General features: G+C 37.3%; 1 protein-coding gene across 1 annotated transcript in view; it reads right to left on the bottom strand.

Moving 5' to 3' along the window:
- Window positions 1-20,702, bottom strand: part of scfd2 (sec1 family domain containing 2) — a 162,469-nt gene that overhangs the window by 118,606 nt on the left and 23,161 nt on the right. The window contains exon 4 of the mRNA XM_051138752.1: window positions 14,177-14,352. Within this exon, the coding sequence (XP_050994709.1) occupies window positions 14,177-14,352 (176 nt within the window). The remainder of the gene's footprint in view (window positions 1-14,176; window positions 14,353-20,702) is intronic.

Genomic DNA, 20,702 nt, shown 5'->3' with positions numbered 1-20,702 from the left:
TATTATTGAAGGTGGATGTCACAATTTGAATCTGGGAATAATTAAAAATGTGTGTAAGAGCGTGTGGCTTGACCGAACTATTTGTGACTAAGCTTTAATGGAAAACCCAAATTGTTCACTAGAATCACGGGGACGGTACGTGCTGCTTTATTTATCACCACAGAAACTGAATATTCGAATTCTGGAAGTTGAAACCAGCTCTCTGTCGGCGCTGGCTAACGGCTCTCGGCTCGGTGAAAGCGCTGCATTGTGGGGGATTTCCAAAAGTCAGCAGTGTCCGACTGGAGCTCCAGAGTACACTCACTTCAGCTCGACGCCAGCTTGTCCGCAGACGCACACACAAAGGTGAAAAGACACAGACCACCTTGACATATTCAGACACACAGACGTTGTGGTGGTACAGATTGACACACACACTTATACGGCTGTCAGTGACTCTGTCTGCAAAATCAAAACACTGACCTGATTCACCATTCAGCACGTTTTCACACCTCAGCCAAAAATGCATACACACATGGCATATGTCTGACCCTTATGCTACACCTCAATGCTGCATTCAGTAAGACTTACATGCTGAGATTATGCATCATAAATACAGGCTTTACAGAAGATGTTACCAAAGGTTATATCAATAGTCCTGTACTGCAGTGTTCTATAAGTTAAGTACATACTGTATGTGTCAAAACTGTACATACACTTGACTAATGGACATCCAAAGCTGTTTAAAATGTGTTTGAGAAGAAACTGTTCTGATCAAGTCTTGGTTCGGTACCCGGTGGGAGGCATTTCATTTTAAATCAATGAGCCGTGAGCCCCAGAGAGCTGTCAGCACATTCACTGCACAGATGCTGGACTTTCTCATACTGCTGGATTCAGTCTGACAGCCAATGGGTGTTAAGAAACAGTGACACACTGAAGTTTACCAGGCCATAATATAAAAAATTATGTTTTATTCACATATTAATGTCTTATTCTGCATGACCATATTTTAGAACCCTTAATTCTACACTTAGAACCCTTAATTCTACACTTCTACTACAACTTAAACTTAACAACTACCTTACTAATTATTAATAAGCTGCAAATTAGGAGTTTAGTGAGAATAAAGTTGTAGTCAATAATTAGTTAATACTGAGAATTGGTCCTCAAACTAAAGTGTGACTGAAATTTTTCTTGAGCACAAAATCAGCACATTGTTAATTATTTCTGAAGGATCATTTGACACTGAAAACTGGAGTAATGACTGCTAAAAATTTAGCTTTGCCATCAAAAGAATAAATTACATTTTAAAATATACTTTGCTGTTTAAAAATTTGGGATCAGTAAGATCTGTAATGTTTTTTAACAGAGTCTGTTTTGCTTATCAAGGCTGTATTTATTTGATAAAAAATACAGAAAAAAAACTGTAATATTGTGAGATATTACTGCAATTTCTAATACTGATTTCTTATTTTGTATATCCTTAAAAATATAATTTATTTCTGTGACAGCAGCTTCAGTCTTCAGTGTCACATGATCCTTCAGAAATCATTGTAATATGCTGATTATTATCAATGTTGAGACTGTTGTGCTGCTTAATATTTTTTTGGAACCTGTGATACTTTTTTCTTTCATTCTTTAATGAATGTTAAAAAGAACAGTATTAAAAGTATTTTTGTTCTATGTAACAAAAACTTTTGCATAATAGTGTATATTGTAACAAAATTTCTATTTTGAATAAACACAGTTCTTTTTAACTTTTTATTTAGCAAAGAATCCTGAAAAAAGTATCACAGGTTCCCAAAAATGTTAAGCAGCACAACTCTTTCCAACATTAATCATAAATGATTTCTGAAGGATCATGTGACACTGAAGACTGGAGTAATGATGCTGAAAATTCAGCTTTGCTTCACAGGAATAAATTATATTTCAAAAGTATGTTAAAATAGAAATCTGTTATTTTAAATTGAAATAATATTTCCCAAAATTACACTTTTGAAATATTAATATTTTGAAATATTTAATGAAATATCTTACTGACAACCTAAACTTTTGAATGGCACTATATGCAAAGAGAATTTTTTTTAAGTTGTAATAATATTTCTCAATATTGTTTACTATTTTATTTTATTTTCATTTTAATTTTATTTTATTAAATGCAGATGAATTCTGAGACTAACTGTCAAGAACGTATTATTTACTTATTAAAAAATAATAATAATTTAAGAGCAAAATAAAAGCTAGTGCTGCTCTTGACTAAAGATTTTTCTGGTTGACTAGTAGTCATTCATTTTAAGCATTAGTCAACTATAAGTCGCACATTTATTAATAAACCATTTAAATCATAATAATGAGGCTTTAATTGCCTACATAGCCTAAAAACTATTACACAAAGTTTGCCACAGTGCACCAGCAGATATAATAATTGTGTCAGGAAAAAACAGCAAGGAGACTGTATTAACGTTTTAATAATTTATTAATAATTTAGTGCTTTCTTTGTTTTCGGCTTTTAAGTGATGAAATCGGCGACACTGACTCGTCATCTCCACAGCAGTGATGCACCTGTATGCATGTTTCATATGGATAACAAAATCTGAGAACGTGTTTTCCTTTTTAATTAGTTCATTTAAAAGTAGACATTTCACTCTCTTTAGATATGTTTTTCATTTACGTAAGGCATGTATACACGGAGTTTCACGCTCAAGTTCACAGAGACCGAAGCGGTAGAAAGCGCATGCTGTTTGCTTTTATTATTTTACAAAAGCGCAACATTTCTCTGTTATTCTGAGTGCACACAAATAAGTGTAGAGTCTTTACAGACTGTAAAGCTACAACATACACAGATGAAAAGCAATATTTGAGGTTGATGAATAATAGGTGAGCGTTTGGATGTCCTGCCCAATGTACTATATTACCACATAGACCAGCCGTTAACGATCTGTCCGTCACAGACTGCATGACTTCCTGTGGAATTTTTTTTTTTCTGCAACTAAGTGACTAATACAATTTTGGATGACCAAGCTTCTTCTCGTCGACTAACGGTTAGTCGGCTATGAGAGGGCAGCAGCAAGCAAAACATATTTGCTTTTATTTATTCAGTGACCTAAAAACAGTGAACATTCTTAAATATTTTTTCTTTAAAGACATTACTAGTTTTAATTTTTTTCCGAAAGCCATTTAAAAAAATCTGTTTATTTCCTGTTTATCCTAAATGAAATTAGAAAAAAAACCCAAAATATTTTTAAATCAATCACTAAAAAACATGTCGGCTGACCACTACTGAAAACAGATTCATGACCTAGACAGTGTAAACTGTAAAATATGTTTTTGAAAACCTGAAAACAAAATTATGAGACTTAGATCTAAATATCTTTGCTAGATCTGAATCTTTAGCTTTCGCTGATTTATCTGATACATACGGACTGCTTCAAACATTTTCTTCAATCAGCTGTGTTGTATTAGCAGGCACATGCTTTTATACAAACACAACACAAAACGACTGCCATATATGCGCAGGTCATATGCAAAGGCACTGAGAAACAAATCCTTGCAGGATGTTACTTCACAAACACAGCTGCAAGAGAAGGTCAGGTGTGTGAGGAGGACCTTAGCCACGCGTGAGTGTGCATCTTGTGTGTTCAGTCAGTGTCAGTGTGTGGCCAGTCGTTATATGTCGTGCGTGTGTATATGCGAGTGTGGGCGTTTACACTGGACGGTGAAAGGGAGTATGAGAGATACTGGAACTTCCTGTAAGGAGTAAACGGGCTGTGTCTTGTTTCCGGCAATAATCCATTTGCCCTAAACACAGGAAGGCAGACAGGCTAAATAAGTCATATCACACACACTAAAGCACTGGCTGGACTCCAGCCAGAACTCCTTTCTCATGTGCTTTCTTATAAGATGTGCTCTATCGATCAAACTCTTATATGTGAATACTTTTTGTATATTATGAGATGCTGTCATCCTAGATGAAAATAGATGAAATGAAGATCAATCAATAGCTACCTCACTGCCTTTGACACTGCCTTCACAAAAAAATCAATAAGATTGAATTAAAGACATTATGCATGTGTGTAGCATGACATGAAGAAAACTGTAAATAAAAACCCCTGACAAAATAAAAGATAAAATGCTGGCTGACTGATTTGATGGTTGTTATTATAGAATCCAAAACCACTGAACATACCAAAACTGCATCAAAAAATGCAGAACAAAACACAGTGTTTGACTCTGAATTGCGTGAGCGTATTTCACAATATTAGATCGAAAGATCTAAGAAAAGAAAAGCCCACATTCAGTTGAAGTCAAAAGTTAACATACACCTTGCAGAGTCTGCAAAATGTTAATTATTTTACTAAAATAAGAGGGATCCTAAAAATAATAGTTGAATTTATAAAAATGACCCAGTTCAGAAATTTACGTACACTTAATTTTTAATGCTGTGTTGTTACCTGAATGATCCATAGTTGTTTTTTTTGTTTTTTAGTGATAGTTGTTCACAAGTTCCTTGTTTGTTCTGAACAGTTTAACTGCCCGCAGTTATTCAGAAATATCCTTTAGGTTCCACAAATTCTTTGTTTTTTTCAGCATTTTTGTATATTTGAACCCTTTCCAACAATGACTGGACGATTTTAAGATCCATCTTTTCACACTGAGGACAACTCTGGACAACACTAAGGGACTCAAATACAACTATTACAGAAGGTTCAAATGCTCACTGATGCCAGAGGTATAAAATGAGCATGTGTACATTTTTCTTATTTTGCCTAAATATCATATTTTTTCATTTAGTACTGCCCTTTAGAAGCTACAGAAGATACTTCCATGTAAATCATAAGTTAAATATACTCACAAAGTTTTCACCCCCAGCTCTTAATGCATTGTTTTTCCTTCTGGAGCATCAGTGAGCATTTGAACCTTCTGTAATAGTTGCATATGAGTCCCTCAGTTGTCCTTAGTGTGAAAAGATGGATCTCGAAATTATACAGTCATTGCTGGAAAGGGTTCAAATACACAAAAATGCTGAAAAACAAAAGAATTTGTAGAACCTGAAGGATTTATTTGAAGAACAGCGGGAAGTTTAACTGTTTAGGACAAGCAAGGGACTCATGAACAACTATCACAAAACAAAAAAAAAAAAAACACAGCTGTGGATCATTCAGGTAACAACACAGTATTAAGAATCAAGCGTATCTGAAATTTTGAATGGGGTAATTTTTATAAATTCGCCTGTTATTTTCTCTAGTGGACTATATGTAAACGTCTTTTATATGAAATATCTTATTCAGGTCAGTACTAAACAAAAAATAACATGCATTTTGTACGATTCTGCAAGGTGTATGTAAACACTGACTTCAACTTAACACTGGGCTATAGACTCTCCACTCAAAAGAAATCAGGACAGAAATGGTCAAAAATGGACAGAACACACAGATTAAAACATTAGGTGGGAACAGCAATGTGTCTTCCTCGTCTACTTGTGATCCAATCGACCAAAACAAATAAATACCAGGGTCACAAGACAATGCCAATAGGGCAGATGTAGTATGTCCAAATTGTATTCATATTACACACATGCATACTTAAATACTTTAATAATTGTCAAGAAGTAAGTTCTTCATCAAATGCATCACATACCCTGACAGTATAAAACTCAGACACAGCTAGAGAGTGCAGACAGACAAGATAAGAGAGATGAGAGGAAATAGAGAAGGAAATTAACAGATGAACGATCAAAGCAGCAGAGAGATGAAACGATTCAAATTAAAACATTAGAGTGACAGATTTACAAAGAAAGCTAGAGAGACTGTAACTCTTGCAAGCTGGGACCGGCTCCAGGGCACATGTGGAGGGGTGGATGAAGAGGTCCACAGAGATGTTTTTAGGGACTTGTGAGGACTGTCAGCCCGGGCAGGAGGAAAAACAAGAGTGTTTGGACATCGGGTCAAAAACGAATGCGCTCGCGCCCACGCGCACATGAGCTAGGCTCACATTCGTACTGGAATGACGGCATGCGGTTTACTCCCACGGCGAACACGCATGTGTATGGGGGAGGCAAAACAAGCTTGTTGTGTTAGTGAGGTCAGAAAGCCCCGAAACTGTCCAGAAAGCATCTCTGCGTGTGTTGGTATGCATACAGTGAGATATTATCCAGGACAAGGCAGCGGGCTCCAGGCAGAGGGGAGCAGGTTGACCTGAGGGTGGGTTACGGGTTCAGAGGTCAAAGGTGAAGCGCCGTAACTTTGTCTGTGTGCGTGTTAATGACAGCCTGGAGCCACTGATGCAGTTTAACAGCGTGTGTAAATGTGCGTTATCCATCTCTTTTCAAAAACAAAAAGAGACACAGAAAAGATGTCTTCGGCTCCTGATGTGTCAATACGAAGGATTAGTTTGTCTGTGGATGTAATGTAATATACATATATATATATACACATATATATATATATATATATATATAAAACGCTTTCAATTTAATGAACATCAAATAAAAAGTAATACTAACACTTGACAATAAGGTGGCATTTGTTAACATTAGTTTATGTATTACCAAACACAAACACAAACTAACAATGAACAATACATTCATCACACTATTTGTTAATCTTTGTTAATGTGAGTTAATAAAAACAGTCATTCATTGTTTGTTCATGTTAGTTCACAGTTCACAACCTGATTTTAACGCATTAATTATGATAATGCTGAAATTAACATTAATGTATTAAGATTAATAAATGCTGTAGAAGTATTGTTCAGTCTTAGTTCATGTTAACTAATGTAGTTAACTAATGTAAAATATTACCAAAGTAATGACATATTTTCCTTGAATACATGAGTGTTTAAATTTCTTAAAAGTTATTTTCAAAAACATCATGAATTTGTTGGTCTTCGACTTGGTGGACAAAGCTTTTCAAATATTGAAAAAAAGAGACAAAACACTGCTTATTTTTTGATTCTAAAAAATAATACAAGACTTTATTTTTTTTTAAATTACATGTACAACATAGAAGAGATACTTCTAAGCCATTATATGTACAAATTGCATTTTTAATGTGTTGTTTTATTAATTAAGAGAGCTAAAACTATAAAATCATCATGTTATTGAACCAACTTTATTCTCTTAGTGGAATGACTGAAATCTTATATCACTGTTACAGTAACAGTAAATGTAAATAAATAGTTGTTTTTGTAAGAAATCCAATCCCAAAATGTCTTATGCATCACATAATCATCATTACTGCCTATTTTCAATAATCTACTGACTTAAATACTTTATTTTTTATATTATCAAGCCTGCCATCAGTGCAAAAAAGGCATATCAAAATGAATAATAGCAACATTTCATAAATATGAGTAGATCATAAGCACTCTAAAATGGCTGGGTTAAAAACAACCCAGCGCTGGGTGAATTACAGACAAACCCAGTGATTGGGTTGTTTTGACCCAGCGGTTGGGTTAAATGTATAACAAAACTTTGTGTAGTTTTATTTAACACAACTATTGTTTAAAATTACTATACGGCTGGCTTAAAATGAACCCAAAATAGGGTTGCAAATTAAAAATCACATAATTAATAGAGACATTAGCAATAATCAATAGGTGAGCATTTATTAATAAGCAATTTAAAAAATGTTTATTTAATTATTATTTATTTATCTTATTAATAAATGTTCATTTATTAAACATATTAATAAATGTTAATTTCCAACCTATTTTTGGTTTATTTTAAGCAAGACATACATTTGTAGGCAATAGTTGAGTAAAACTACCCAAAAGGCTGGATTAACCATTTAACCCAACTGCTGGGTCAAAACAACCCAATCACTTGGTTTGTCCATATATCCCCAGTGCTGGGTTGTTTTAAAAGTCAAATAGCTGCTATATGCACAGCTACTGCAACGTCTCTACCAGTTGACATATATTATCATTGATAGCCTACTGTCATACCACCCAGTTCTAGGCTACATATTGAGGATGAGCAGAAGGAGAAGCTTTAGAAAAGAAAGAGAGAGATCAGAGCTGAAGCCTTTGTAGAGTTCTGATAAGTAAACAGGATTCAAGCTGAACTCAAGCAGAATAAATCCCTGATAGTGTGTGGGGTGGAGGAAGTCAAAGGTCACAGGTCCACTACAGCAGTATTAAGAGCACATTTACCACACAATTAATCAAATCTTCAGTCAGCCGCTCACATGACTGCCCTCTGAAGGACCTCAGTAACACAGACCAACAGAAAACATCTTACACTACATACACATAGATAACACAAGCATCACAATTACTATAATTCACACTTATGGGCTGTTTACATCCATCTCAGGTAATCCGATCACAAGTAGTCACGCAAGACAGATTGTTGACAATTGCTAGTAGCATGCGTCTCTTGTGATCGGATTTCCAGGGGTCTCTGATTTTGTTAGTACATATATATCACTTGTCAGTGTGCCTAGGCCTGTGTGTTGTTAAAGGGTTAGCTCACCCAAAAATGAAAATCCTGTCATTAATTACTCACACTAATGTCGTTCCAAACCCGTAAGACCTTTGGTCATACTCAGAACACAAAGTCATTCAAGGCCCAGAAAGGTAGTAAGGACACTGTTAAAATAGTCCATGTGACATCAGTGGTTCAACCGTAATGTTCTGAGGCTATGAGAATACTTTTTGTGCTCAAAGAAAACAAAGATAACAACTTTATTTAACAGTTTCTTCTCTTCTGTGTCAGTGGTTATTTTCCACTATCAAATGAACTATTTAAAGTTGTTCTTACTACCTTTCTGGGCCTTGAACATAGGGTCAGAATGCTCTCAGATTTCATCAAAAATATCCTAATTTGTGTTCGAAACATGAATGAGGGTCTTTCGGGTTGAGGTTGAGTAATTATTGACAGAATTTATATTTTTGAGTGATTTTTCCCTTTAAAGTAGTGCTGGGAATTTCACAATATCCATAACAAATGTTTGAGCAATTTTTATATTTAGCCTACATCTGGGGGATCAAGTGCAAGTTCTTAAAAAGTCTGCATATTCTGTGTTTCTGTACAAATGACAGATGCAGTTTCATCTGTTTCAGATTCAAGTACATGACTCTTGTAGTGTTTTCAGCCTCCGCTCTCTCACTATTTGAGGACACTTCAAACTTCATCTCAAGAATTGAACTGAGAGTTCACTTCACAAGCATTTCAGCATTTCACAATGTCATTTTTTTCATTTGACAAAAACCATCATCAAATACACAATCTTCTCAAGGAATATCAGATCCAACTTTTTCTTCAACGCGGAAAGTAAGCCTATGGGTGATTATCTGCTATAGGGAAATAACGAGAAGAATAACAATGTGCAGTAAATGATAAAACCCAGAGTTTGAACTTCCAAAATGTAGACTAAATGTGGCTTTAAACAATCCCAAATGCGGTTGTAAACGATCCCAGATCTAGCAAAACGATCGGTTATGTTCATAAAAAATACAATTTAAATACTTTTTAACCTCAAACGCTCATCTTGCCTGAACTCTGTGTATTCTGACTCAAGACAGTTAGGGTATGTCTAAAAACTCCCATCGTATTTTCTCCCTCAGCTTCAAAAATAATTTCAAAATCATCCTACAATGCTACAGAAGTACCGACCCAATCAGAAAAAAAGGTAAAACAGCAATGTAGGACGATTTAGAAGTTGAGGGAGAACGAGATGGGAGTATTTCGACATACCCTAACTGTATTGAACCGGAAAAAAAGAGTTCAGGCAGAGTAAGACAAGACGAGCGTTTGACATTAAAAAGTATAAAAATTGTATTTTTTAAATGAAAATAACCGATCATTTTGCTAGATAAGACCCTTCTTCCTCGGCTGGGATCGTTTAGAACCGCATTTGGGATTGTTTGAAGCCGCATTTAAACTGCATTTTGGAAGTTCAAATTCGGGGCACCATTAACGTCCACTATATGAAGAAAAATCCTGAAATGTCTTCCTCAAAACCATAATTTCTTTACGACTGAAGAAAGAATGACATGAATTGCTTGGATGACAATGGGGTGAGTACATTATCTGTAATTTTTTGTTCTGGAAGTTAACTTCTATTTTAAATAACATGGTAAGACACACCAATTTGCATTTTCAAGTAGCAAAAAAAGCTGTTTTGTACAGCTAAAAATATCTAGACGCAGACAAGACTGGAAGCCAGACCCATAAATTTTACAAATGGCCATGCCTGTTCTTACAAGAAAAAAAAAGTCGATAACCATGTGTTTATTTTATACAGTAAAGAATTTCAGTTGTGCAACACAAAACATTGCATTGCAGAGCTAGACAAGACAAGAATTTGTGGTTAAAAAAAAAAAAAATAAGTGTATAAATTGTAATTTTTTTTTAGAAAATAACCGATGGTTTGGCTAGATAAGAAAAAAGTAATTTAGTGTGAATATAATTACACACTCTGTATGCTGGGCTGTGAGGTAACGGGAATGGGTGAAAGAGAGTACTTGTTGACAGCTCTTCTTGACCACAACACCCTCTACAGCAAACACACTCACATACACATATTCCCCTGCCAGGGCCGTACACTCAAGGGCATGATGCCCACCTTTCCTCAGTTTTGTGTCAGCTTATTAACTCTAAGCTGCTCTTAGTGGGAACCATCTTAGTGGGAAAGCAGAAGCCAAAGAAACCCAACCTGTCAAAAGTTACAGCCATAGGCAACATATCAGTGCATTACTGTCATTAACTACAGGCAAGTCCATAGTTTTAAGGACACAGTCACCTGACAACTCCTCTTTTCAAAAGATATATCCAGTCTGTAAGTTCTTCACTGAACACAAGATGGATGAGCAATGTTGAAATAAAACAATTCAACACTAATAAACAAATACCATAAGACCAACTGTGAGGTGCACTGTTTTTTGGTTGTTGCTGCCAATGTAGAGCGCTCCAAATCTGTCACTTCTAACCTTCCATGATGGTTGAGATCATGCTAGTCAGTAGACAGCTCACTAGTTATGGGAACAGAGGTACAGACTCAGTGCAGCAGGGTGAGGCCTGGTTGGATGGGCGCCTTTATTAACACTATCCAGCTTTCCCGTACTGCGCCCCAGGAGGGTGAGAGAGGTAACCATAGACGTGAAGAATGAGCCTGTCTCATGCCAGTGTTTTTAATAACACAATTTCAGTCTTTAGTTTCAGAAATCCAGCATGCAGAGGAAAAAACACCAAGTGGAAAATAAATTGAAATATAATAAACAAGGGGAGAGAGGAAGAAAAAGAACTCATTTTATTTATTACCTCGGGAAAATCAGAGATCCTGTTACAGCCGATGTTTATAGTGCAAACAGAACCTAGCAGGATTTTCTCAAGGCTGAATGCAGATATTTGATGTCCCAGAGAGAGCCTTATAATTACTGGATATTGACTTTCGGAGGTACACACACACACAAATACCACAGAGTGGGTAACATTAAGACAATCATGAATCATGAATCACTCTGAAACTTCAAGAGACAAACGTCCATTCAAGACTTAATAAAGAATATTTTCATGCCTATGTAAGAAGTCTCTAATGCTCACAAAGGCTGTATTTCTTTGATTAAAAACTACACAGTTAAAAAATCGTATTGATCCAAAACGTCTGTTTCGTGTTCACTATATTTCATCTCCTATTTTAACTCTTCTAGTTAATTTAAACAGAAACCTGAAAGTTCTTTTTCCAAAATTAATTTACTCATGTCATTCCAAACTTGTATGACTTTCTTTTTTTCTGTGAAACACAAAAAAATATGTTTTAAAAAGTGATTTAATTTTACCAAAGGAAACTAATGTTTTTCTGACCCTGTTGACTTTACATAATATCTTCCTTTGTGTTCTGCTGTTAGAATTTTTATTTTTGGGTGAACTAAAGCAGAGATGAAGAACACATCAGGTAGTGCTGCTCTCTTTTTATATAGCTTGGTTGCAAACAAGTGATTAGCATAATGTTTTACATGTTAGTAAACACCTTTTCCCTCGTTTTTCCCCCAGAGCAATGATGATCACTGGAGAGCTGAAGGTTTATAAGCTTGTGTGCTGATTGCTGTTTAGCTGTTTGGCGGTTTGGCTGATGCGGCCGGTCTGGCCTGCTTCAGCTTCATGTTTTTTCCTGATTTGTTTTAATGAGTTCCTATGGGCTGAGCTTTCCTGCTGATCTCTTTACAGCCACAGGAACCAGAAACTCCATCAAAAACAGTCTGTGAAAACTAATAACGGACTAGCGAGAGGATATTAGTCTGAAGCGCTCTTTTCTGCATGTTCTAGAGTGGTAAGGATATTTTGATAAGTTCAACTCTCTAATAAACACTATTGGCTCGCTCTTTTCCATATTTCCTATTAAGGTCTCTGTCCTTTTTCTCTACCCATGTCTCTTTCACTCCTTCTGTCCTCTACATATTTGACCCTTGACCTGTGATGTGATGTACACGCGTGTATCTGCCCCAGACGGGCCTCAGTGAAAGCATTTCCTTTTCACTTTTGCATCCTCAGAGAGCTCAACACCCACTGGAGTACTCAGATCCAAGCTGCCTCACAACTCTACTGATGCTTAAAGAATGTCTCTGTTTTTCCCCAAAGCCAAACACAGGGTGTTTACTGAGAGCTGTGGCCAGTTAGGCTGTTTAGACTGTTTACTTACTCACTCACTGCACCTGCAGACACTAGAATAAACTATAGAGAGTACAGTACTAACAGCAGTACACAACCATCAAGCTAAAAGTGACCAGTACACATTAGTAAAGATGAAATACTTAATAAAAAGGACATACATAGCACCTGATACTCTGATAATCAAACTTCAACAATAATATTCCTATGGATGGATGGATGGATTTTTGTTGGTTTAGTTGAAAGGATGGATTTTTTCTGGTTTAGTTAAAAGATGGATGGATGGATGGATGGATGGATGGATGGACCTTTGTTGGTTTAGTTGAAAGGATGGATTTTCTCTGGTTTAGTTGAAAGGATGGATTGATGGATAGATGGATGGATGGATAGATGGATTTTTGTTGGTTTAGTTGAAAGGATGGATGGATTTTTGTTGGTTTAATTGGAGGGATGGATAGATAGATTTTAGTTGGTTTAGTTGGATACATGGATTTTTGTTGGTTTAACTGGAGGGATGGATGGAGGGGTGGTGGATTTTAGTTGATTCAGTTTGAGGGCTAGATAAAGGACAGATAGATCAATAGGTAGGTATAGTTAGTTAAATTGATGGACGGATTGATGGGTAGATAGACTGACAGAAATGTTCGGATGGATGGATGGATGGACGGACGGACGAACAAATGAATGAGTGGACGGACAAATTAATGGATAAATCAGTAAATGAATAAGTAGATGGAATAGAAGGATTTTAGTTGGAGGGATGGACAGAGGGGTGGGTGGATCTTAGTTGATTTAGTTAGAGGGATAGATGGAGGACAGATATATCAATTGATAGGTGTAGTTAGATAAATGGATTGATGTATTGACAGAAATGTTCAATGTTCAGACGGATAGATGAATGAATGAATTAGTGGATGGATGGATGCATGGAAAGATGTGTAGATAGATGAGTGGATGATGAATGTATATATATACAGATTAAGTTGGAGAGATGAAAACAGGGATGGATGGATGGATGGACAGATGCATGGAGGACCACGTATAGGTGTGGTTAGATATATGTAATTAGATGTACAGTAGATGAATGAACGACGGATGGATGGGTAGTTGAATAGACGGATAGACTTAGTTGGATGAATGGATGGATGGATGAATGAGTGGATGGAGGGATGCCAGATTGTAATGATTAACATAAAAATATACATTATAGAGTACAGAGTGATATAATTGGAGAAGAAGTGCTAGAATGCTAGAATAATAACTGCCACAGGACAGTGCCAACTAAAAAATATCTAAAACACTTTATTCATAGATTATCCAGCTCCAAAACTAATGGTTTTAAGATGATTTCCAGTGATCTTTTGAGATTCAGGGTGCTGTTTCAGCAAATATTGATTGTCCTCTAAAGCCATGAACACTTGAACAGTATGTACTAGACAAAGAGAAAGACAGTGAAGGAGAGACCTACAGAAATCACTTAATCTTTAACTCTCATAAAAAAATTGTAGCATACTGCATTCAGGACATCATAAATCAGAACTCTATATTCTGTCATTGACAGATCAGTGAGCTGTATGATTGGCTAACCTGCAGGAGGAGTCTCTCAAAAGCAAGGCAGGCGTCCCAGCGCGGGAGGGCGGGATGACGGAGAGCTTGAGCAGCAGCCAGTCCCAGCTGTAGGACCCCACTGTGACTTTCCAGAGCTCCCCAACTGTCCCGAAACAACTGCACATATGAACAAAGCTGTTCGGCTGTAACCCGCCCTGAAAAAGAGAGAGGAAAACATAAGCATCTTATTTGAGCTGTCTTGATTTAACAGTTACACAAAACAACATTCAGTCATTCTGAATTCAGTGTTTACCTTCAACTGTATCTTTGGTGTCAAACAAAACTTCAAACACTGTTTGAACTCCAGATAAAAAAGTACTTCAGTTCCCATCAATGCAAATCCTCTGGCAACACACAAATTTACCAGGCATACACACACACACACAGTGGTAAAGGAGTGTAAACACACAAGTCATCCTGAACAGTCTCTCCAATGTGTTATGAACTCACAAACGCTTATGATACTACAGGAAACCATAATATTATTACTAGGAAATAACTCAATGTACATGTACAAGTTTATTTGTGAATGTATGTGTATGTTTAGTTGTAACAATTTAAACAAAACCTGTTACGTAGTAGCAAGTAAAACCATGTTTACTGAATATCAGGAATGCCCAAATTGTGAACGAATCATTTTCTTTAAACAGTTCATTTTCTTGATTTGCTCAAAATGCCTCAGGAGAAACTCTGGGAACACTTTGGACTAAACACTTCAAAAAAATCAGTGTATCAATCTTTTGGACCAGTTCAAATTAACTGATTCACTAGAATTATTTGAACTTCCTAATGATATTTAAAGCAAGGGTTTAGTGAGTTTTACTTAAACAAAATGATACATAAACAGGCACACTGTGGGAGGTAGGGAGAGAATTTGTACTTTCACAGAATGACCACTATCAGCACACACAATGTTCAAACGCACCACCAAACCACAACACACATGCTTCAGTTCCTCCATGTGTGTTGAGACTGAGTGTTTGGAAGAATGATGGATCTAAAGGGCACACTGCTTGGTAACCTCATGCATGAGACACAAGCCAAAAATATAAGCATATGTGCGATTTAGGCTGATGTATTTCTCACTCAAAGTGTTTGTATGTGGTCAGTTTCTACTAAACTCATTTATTACATTGGCATGGTTCAGCCAAAAGCACTCTGACACAAAAACACATCTTCACTGACCCTGGCATTCCCTTAGGGGAGCTTGCAAAGACAGGAAGAGATGGTGAGATGGAAAGAAAGGGATTTCATGTAGTCCAGCACTTGACTCCATCTTGGCCTCTTTAACTAATGGCTACCCATTTGGCTGATAAATATAACCTAGTTTCCTAACACACTTTTTCCATATCAAATTAGTTTGATCAAATACAAAAAATTATAAACAACTGCACAATTACATCTTATAATTCAAGCTCAGATTTCTGAAGAAAAACAAGGTGGTGGGTGGGGTGTCTGAGGGTAAGAGGGGGTTCACATTAACTCAAAGAGCCACATCTCTATGCTGATGCTATGAACCAGCACCAGATGGGAGTATATCCTGTGCACCAATGCAGTCAATGTTTGCTTTAGTCCAGCCAAATGCACACACACACACACACACACACACACACACAAAAGAGACAGAAAAAGTACAAACAGAATGAAAGTTGGCTTGAAAATTACTAGAACAAGCCACGCAGCAACAGCAAAAATCAGGCAGACATCCAGAGGGCGGTTACGCGATTGAGATTGAAACATTGGCGGGCTGAGCACAGAGCCCTGTGGTTCCCCTGAAGGTCATTTTCTTAAGATGACAGATTCACATGACGATTCCAACCCCATTAAAGCCCAAATTTCACAAACATACAATTCACTGGTATTTTGTAAGCATGCCTCTTGAGAAACACTTATTTCTATGGGAATTGTGTATTTTATTTAAAATGAAAAAGCGATAAAATCACAAATGTTAGTAAGGGAGTAGAATTAGGACACGCACACCAGACTGCTTTCTTGCAGATAAAAGTCAAACTGTAGGTGGGGGTGAGGGGGGTAAACTGACCTCCAAATGTGGATGTACAAGTCTGGAGATGGTTTAGTTTATGGGTCTAGAACCTTTTCCAACTACTGCAAACTAATTGGCTAAACATCTCTGTAGGGCAGAGAGCAGATGCTTATGAAAACTGTTTGACAACTGGCAAAACAAAAAGACAGTCAGGGCTAATCCAAAAAGGAACAACCGTTCACCCCATAAAGCCTTTTTCTCAATAACGAACACTTCGCCAGCTCATTCGTATGCAATGAATCAGGGGAAATGTAGTCTTCTGATGTCCATGGCCACATTCCGTGGGTGGCTGGGTTAGGGAAAATTGTGGCGCTGTCTAGAAAGACCAGTCGGATTTCTGCCAGCTCATAAAATAATGTTGAGAAAATGGATTTTGTTCCAGAAATATCCAAGGACTGAAAAGGGCTATTATAGATTGAGTCAGCTCTAGCAAAATACCCAAGAATCACTCAGCATAATTTGTCGGGCACCAGGAAAAAAGAGAGAGAGTGAGTTCCAAGCAGACTAAAACCTGGAAGAGAAATAAGAAACACGGAGCACTAGCCATCAGATGAACTTGAAACAAGGGCTGAATGTACATAAACACACACAGGGAAGCAATGACCCACAGTATGCACATGCAGACAAGCGCAGTCACATTCACACAGTGAAAAAACGACCACCAGAGTTCACGCAAAAATGAAGACCACCAGTGCACATACTCATATTTTACAACAGCCCAACAGAATCTGATGCACGCATCTGATGCTACAAGTTGAAGCAAAACAAAATCTGTAACAGCTGTGACTGCACTGCAAAGAAAAATACTGTGTGTGTGCGTGTGTGCGTAACTTGTTCTGTTTGATACGCAGTATGATTGTTCTGGCACTGTAAAAGTTCTGCTGGCTTGAAGATCAGGAAATAACTGTGATCCAGTGAGAAAGACTGGCTGAAGTTTCTGTACTGTAAGAGTATGTGTGCTTTGGAAGAACAGCTCTGTGTGTTGTTCAATCAGAACTACTTAGCAATACAAACCCCACGTTGGCATCATAATATTCTCTTACTCTCTTAAAGAAACACACATTGACAGATGTGCATGTTTTTACATTAACCAGAAGGGCACTCGATTTATAGGATTTGACAGTTACATTTGCAAACAAACATAGAAACTGCAAAAAGGGTTGTCTTGTTTGCATATTTAAGAACATGAGGTGACCTGCAATGAGTATGTAAGTCAGTTAAGAGGTTGTGGGCCAATGAACTGTTGGCCTGTCATTTAGGGTGTGTGCTTTTGCTAGAAGGTCAGATTGAACAAATTGCATGCTGGCTGACAGATGAAAGCTATTAAAAGGTTGCACTAAATTATACTAAAACTGTTTAACTAAACCAAAACTGGCAGAAAGCTGTTGCACTAATGCTGTTGAACTGAACTAAAATTGGCAGGAAAAAAAATGTATAACCAAAACTATTTATCTAAACTAGTGCTGTCAAACGATTAATCGCATCCAAAAAAAAGTTTTTGTTTACATACAGTGGCACGCGAAAGTTTGGGAACCCTTGCAGAAAGCTGTTGCAGTAACACTGTTGAACTAAACTAACATGTACCACAAATAAAGTTTAAAACCTGTTACACTAAAACTGATGAATTGAACTAATTAAACTAAAACTGCTGTGAAAATAAAACACATTTAAACTACACTGACCAAAATTATAAACGCAACACTTTTGTTGAGCTGAACTCAAAGATCTTAGACTTTTTCTATGTACACAAAAGGCCTATTTCTCTCAAATATTGTTCACAAATCTGTCTAAATCTGTGTTAGTGAGCACTTCTCCTTTGCCGAGATAATCCATCCACCTCACAGTTGTGGCATATCAAGATGCTGATTAGACAGCATGATTATTGCACAGGTGTGCCTTAGGCTGGCCACAATAAAAGGCCACTCTAAAATGATTGCAATTTTACTGTATTGGGGGGGTCTGGGGGGGTCCAAAAACCAGTCAGTATCTGGTGTGACCACCATTTGCCTCACGCAGTGCAACACATCTCCTTCGCATAGAGTTAAACAGATTGTTGATTGTGGCCTGTGGAATGTTGGTCCACTCCTCTTCAATGGCTGTGCGAAGTTGCTGGATATTGGCAGGAACTGGAACACGCTGTCGTATACGCCGATCCAGAGAATCCCAAACATCCCCAATGGCTGGTGAGTATGCTGGGCATGCAAGAACTGGGACGTTTTCAGCGTCCAGGAATTGTGTACAGATGCTTGCAACATGGGGCCGTTCATTATCATGCTGCTACATGAGGTGATGGTCGTGGATGAATGGCACAACAATGGGCCTCAGGATTTCGTCACGGTATCTCTGTGCATTCAAAATGCCATCAATAAAATGCACCTGTGTTCGTTATCCATAACATACGCCTGCCCATACCATAACCCCACTGCCACCATGGGCCACTCAATCCACAACGCTGACATCAGCAAACCGCTCACCCACACAACGCCATACATGCTGTCTGCCATCTGCCCTGTACAGTGAAAACTGGGATTCATTCGTGAAGAGAACACCTCTCCAAAGTGCAGGATGCCATCGAATGTGAGCATTTGCTCACCCAAGTCGGTTACAACAATGAACTGCAGTCAGGTCGAGACTCCGATGAGGACGACAAGCATGCAGATGAGCTTCCCTGAGACAGTTTCTGACAGTTTGTGTAGAAATTCTTTGGTTATGCAAACCGATTGTTGTAGCAGCTGTCCGGGTGGCTGGTCTCAATCTTGGAGTTGAGGATGCTGGATGTGGAGGTCCTGGGCTGGTGTGGTTACACGTGGTCTGCGGTTGTGAGGCCGGTTGGATGCACTGCCAAATACTCTGAAACACCTTTGGAGATGGCTTATGGTAGAGAAATGAACATTCTATTCACGAACAACAGCCCTAGTGGACATTCCTGCAGTCAGCATGCCAATTGCACGCTCCCTCAAAACTTGGGACATCTGTGGCATTGTGCTGTGTGATAAAACTGCACATTTTAGAGTGGCCTTTTATTGTGGCCAGCCTAAGGCACACCTGTGCAATAATCATGCTGTCTAATCAGCATCTTGATATGCCACACCTGTGAGGTGGACGGATTATCTCAGCAAACACAGATTTAGACAGTTTTGTGACCCTGGATCACAAAACCAGTCACAAGGGTAATTTTTTCAAAACTGAGATTTATACATCATCTGATACATCATCAAAGCTGAATAAATAAGCTTTCCACTGATGTGTGGTTTGTTAGGATAGGACAATATTTGGCAGAGATACAACTATTTAAAAATCAGGAATCTGAGAGTGCAAAAAAATCAAAATACTGAGAAAATTGCCTTTAAAGTTCTTCAAATAATGTTCTTAACAATGTATATGACTAATCAAAAATTAAGTTTTCATACATTTACAGTAGAAATTTTACAAAATATCTTCATGAAACATGATGATTTTTGCCATAAAAGGAAAATCAATAATTTTGACCCATACAATGTATTTTTGGCTATTGCTACAAATAAACCCCAGCGACTTAAGACTGGTTTTGTGGTCCAGGGTCACATTTGTGAACAATATTTGAGAGAAATAGGCCTTTTGTGCACATAGAAAAAGTCTTAGATCTTTGATTTCAGTTAATGAAAAATGGGGGCAAAAACAAAAGTGTTGCATTTATAATTTTGGTCAGTGTATATTGTTGCACTATACTAACTTTAACTGATTAATTTTAATGGTTTAAACAGTTAAAAACTGTACAACAAATCTACTGAAAAACTTTGATTCTAAAATTGTTGAACTACACTAACTAAAACTGTGGAAAATTAGAAGAACTAAAACTGTCAGACTAAAAATAATAAAAGTGAAAACGGTCAAGATAAAACAGTCTAGCTAAACTAAAACAACCACTGCAGGAAGAGGCAAACCAAATCTTTAGTTTTTCCACATAAGTCTTCTACTCTACTCTTCAACGCTAACACACTATTCCCACTGATTATAGTCATTGTGTCTGTGTGTATTTAAGAGCTCTGTGAATGTCTTACGTGCCTGAGAGTATTTTTACCCCTCATTTCAGACTCTATTGCCTAACTTATGAACAACAGAGCACCTCTAGCACATGTGTGTGTGAACATGTGATCCCACATGAGGTTCATATTTCCTCAGTGGCCACATGGGCGTTCTGCCCATCTGTAGTACTGCTTACTGTCTGAAGGAGGTGCTGTGGATCTTTGACTAAAAACCACTGAATCTCACTGGCCCCCCGTCTCCTCCTTTTTCTGTACATAATACTGAATCTTTCTCTACTGTTCACTATGTTCGCCATGGCTATTGATGTGAACTGTTAAGCAAAAAGTTTCCGAATACAGACCTTTGTCTTGTTACGCAAAATTCTGCAGCATTGCACACACACAATAAAAAAGCTTGAGTAAATTTAAAAGGAAGTTCTGTAAAGCCACATGAGGC

The sequence above is a fragment of the Labeo rohita genome, chromosome 20 (assembly GCF_022985175.1).
Source record: "Labeo rohita strain BAU-BD-2019 chromosome 20, IGBB_LRoh.1.0, whole genome shotgun sequence".
NCBI lineage: Eukaryota > Metazoa > Chordata > Actinopteri > Cypriniformes > Cyprinidae > Labeo > Labeo rohita.
Note: the sequence above shows the minus strand (reverse complement) of the source record. Positions and strands in the feature narration are given on the sequence as shown.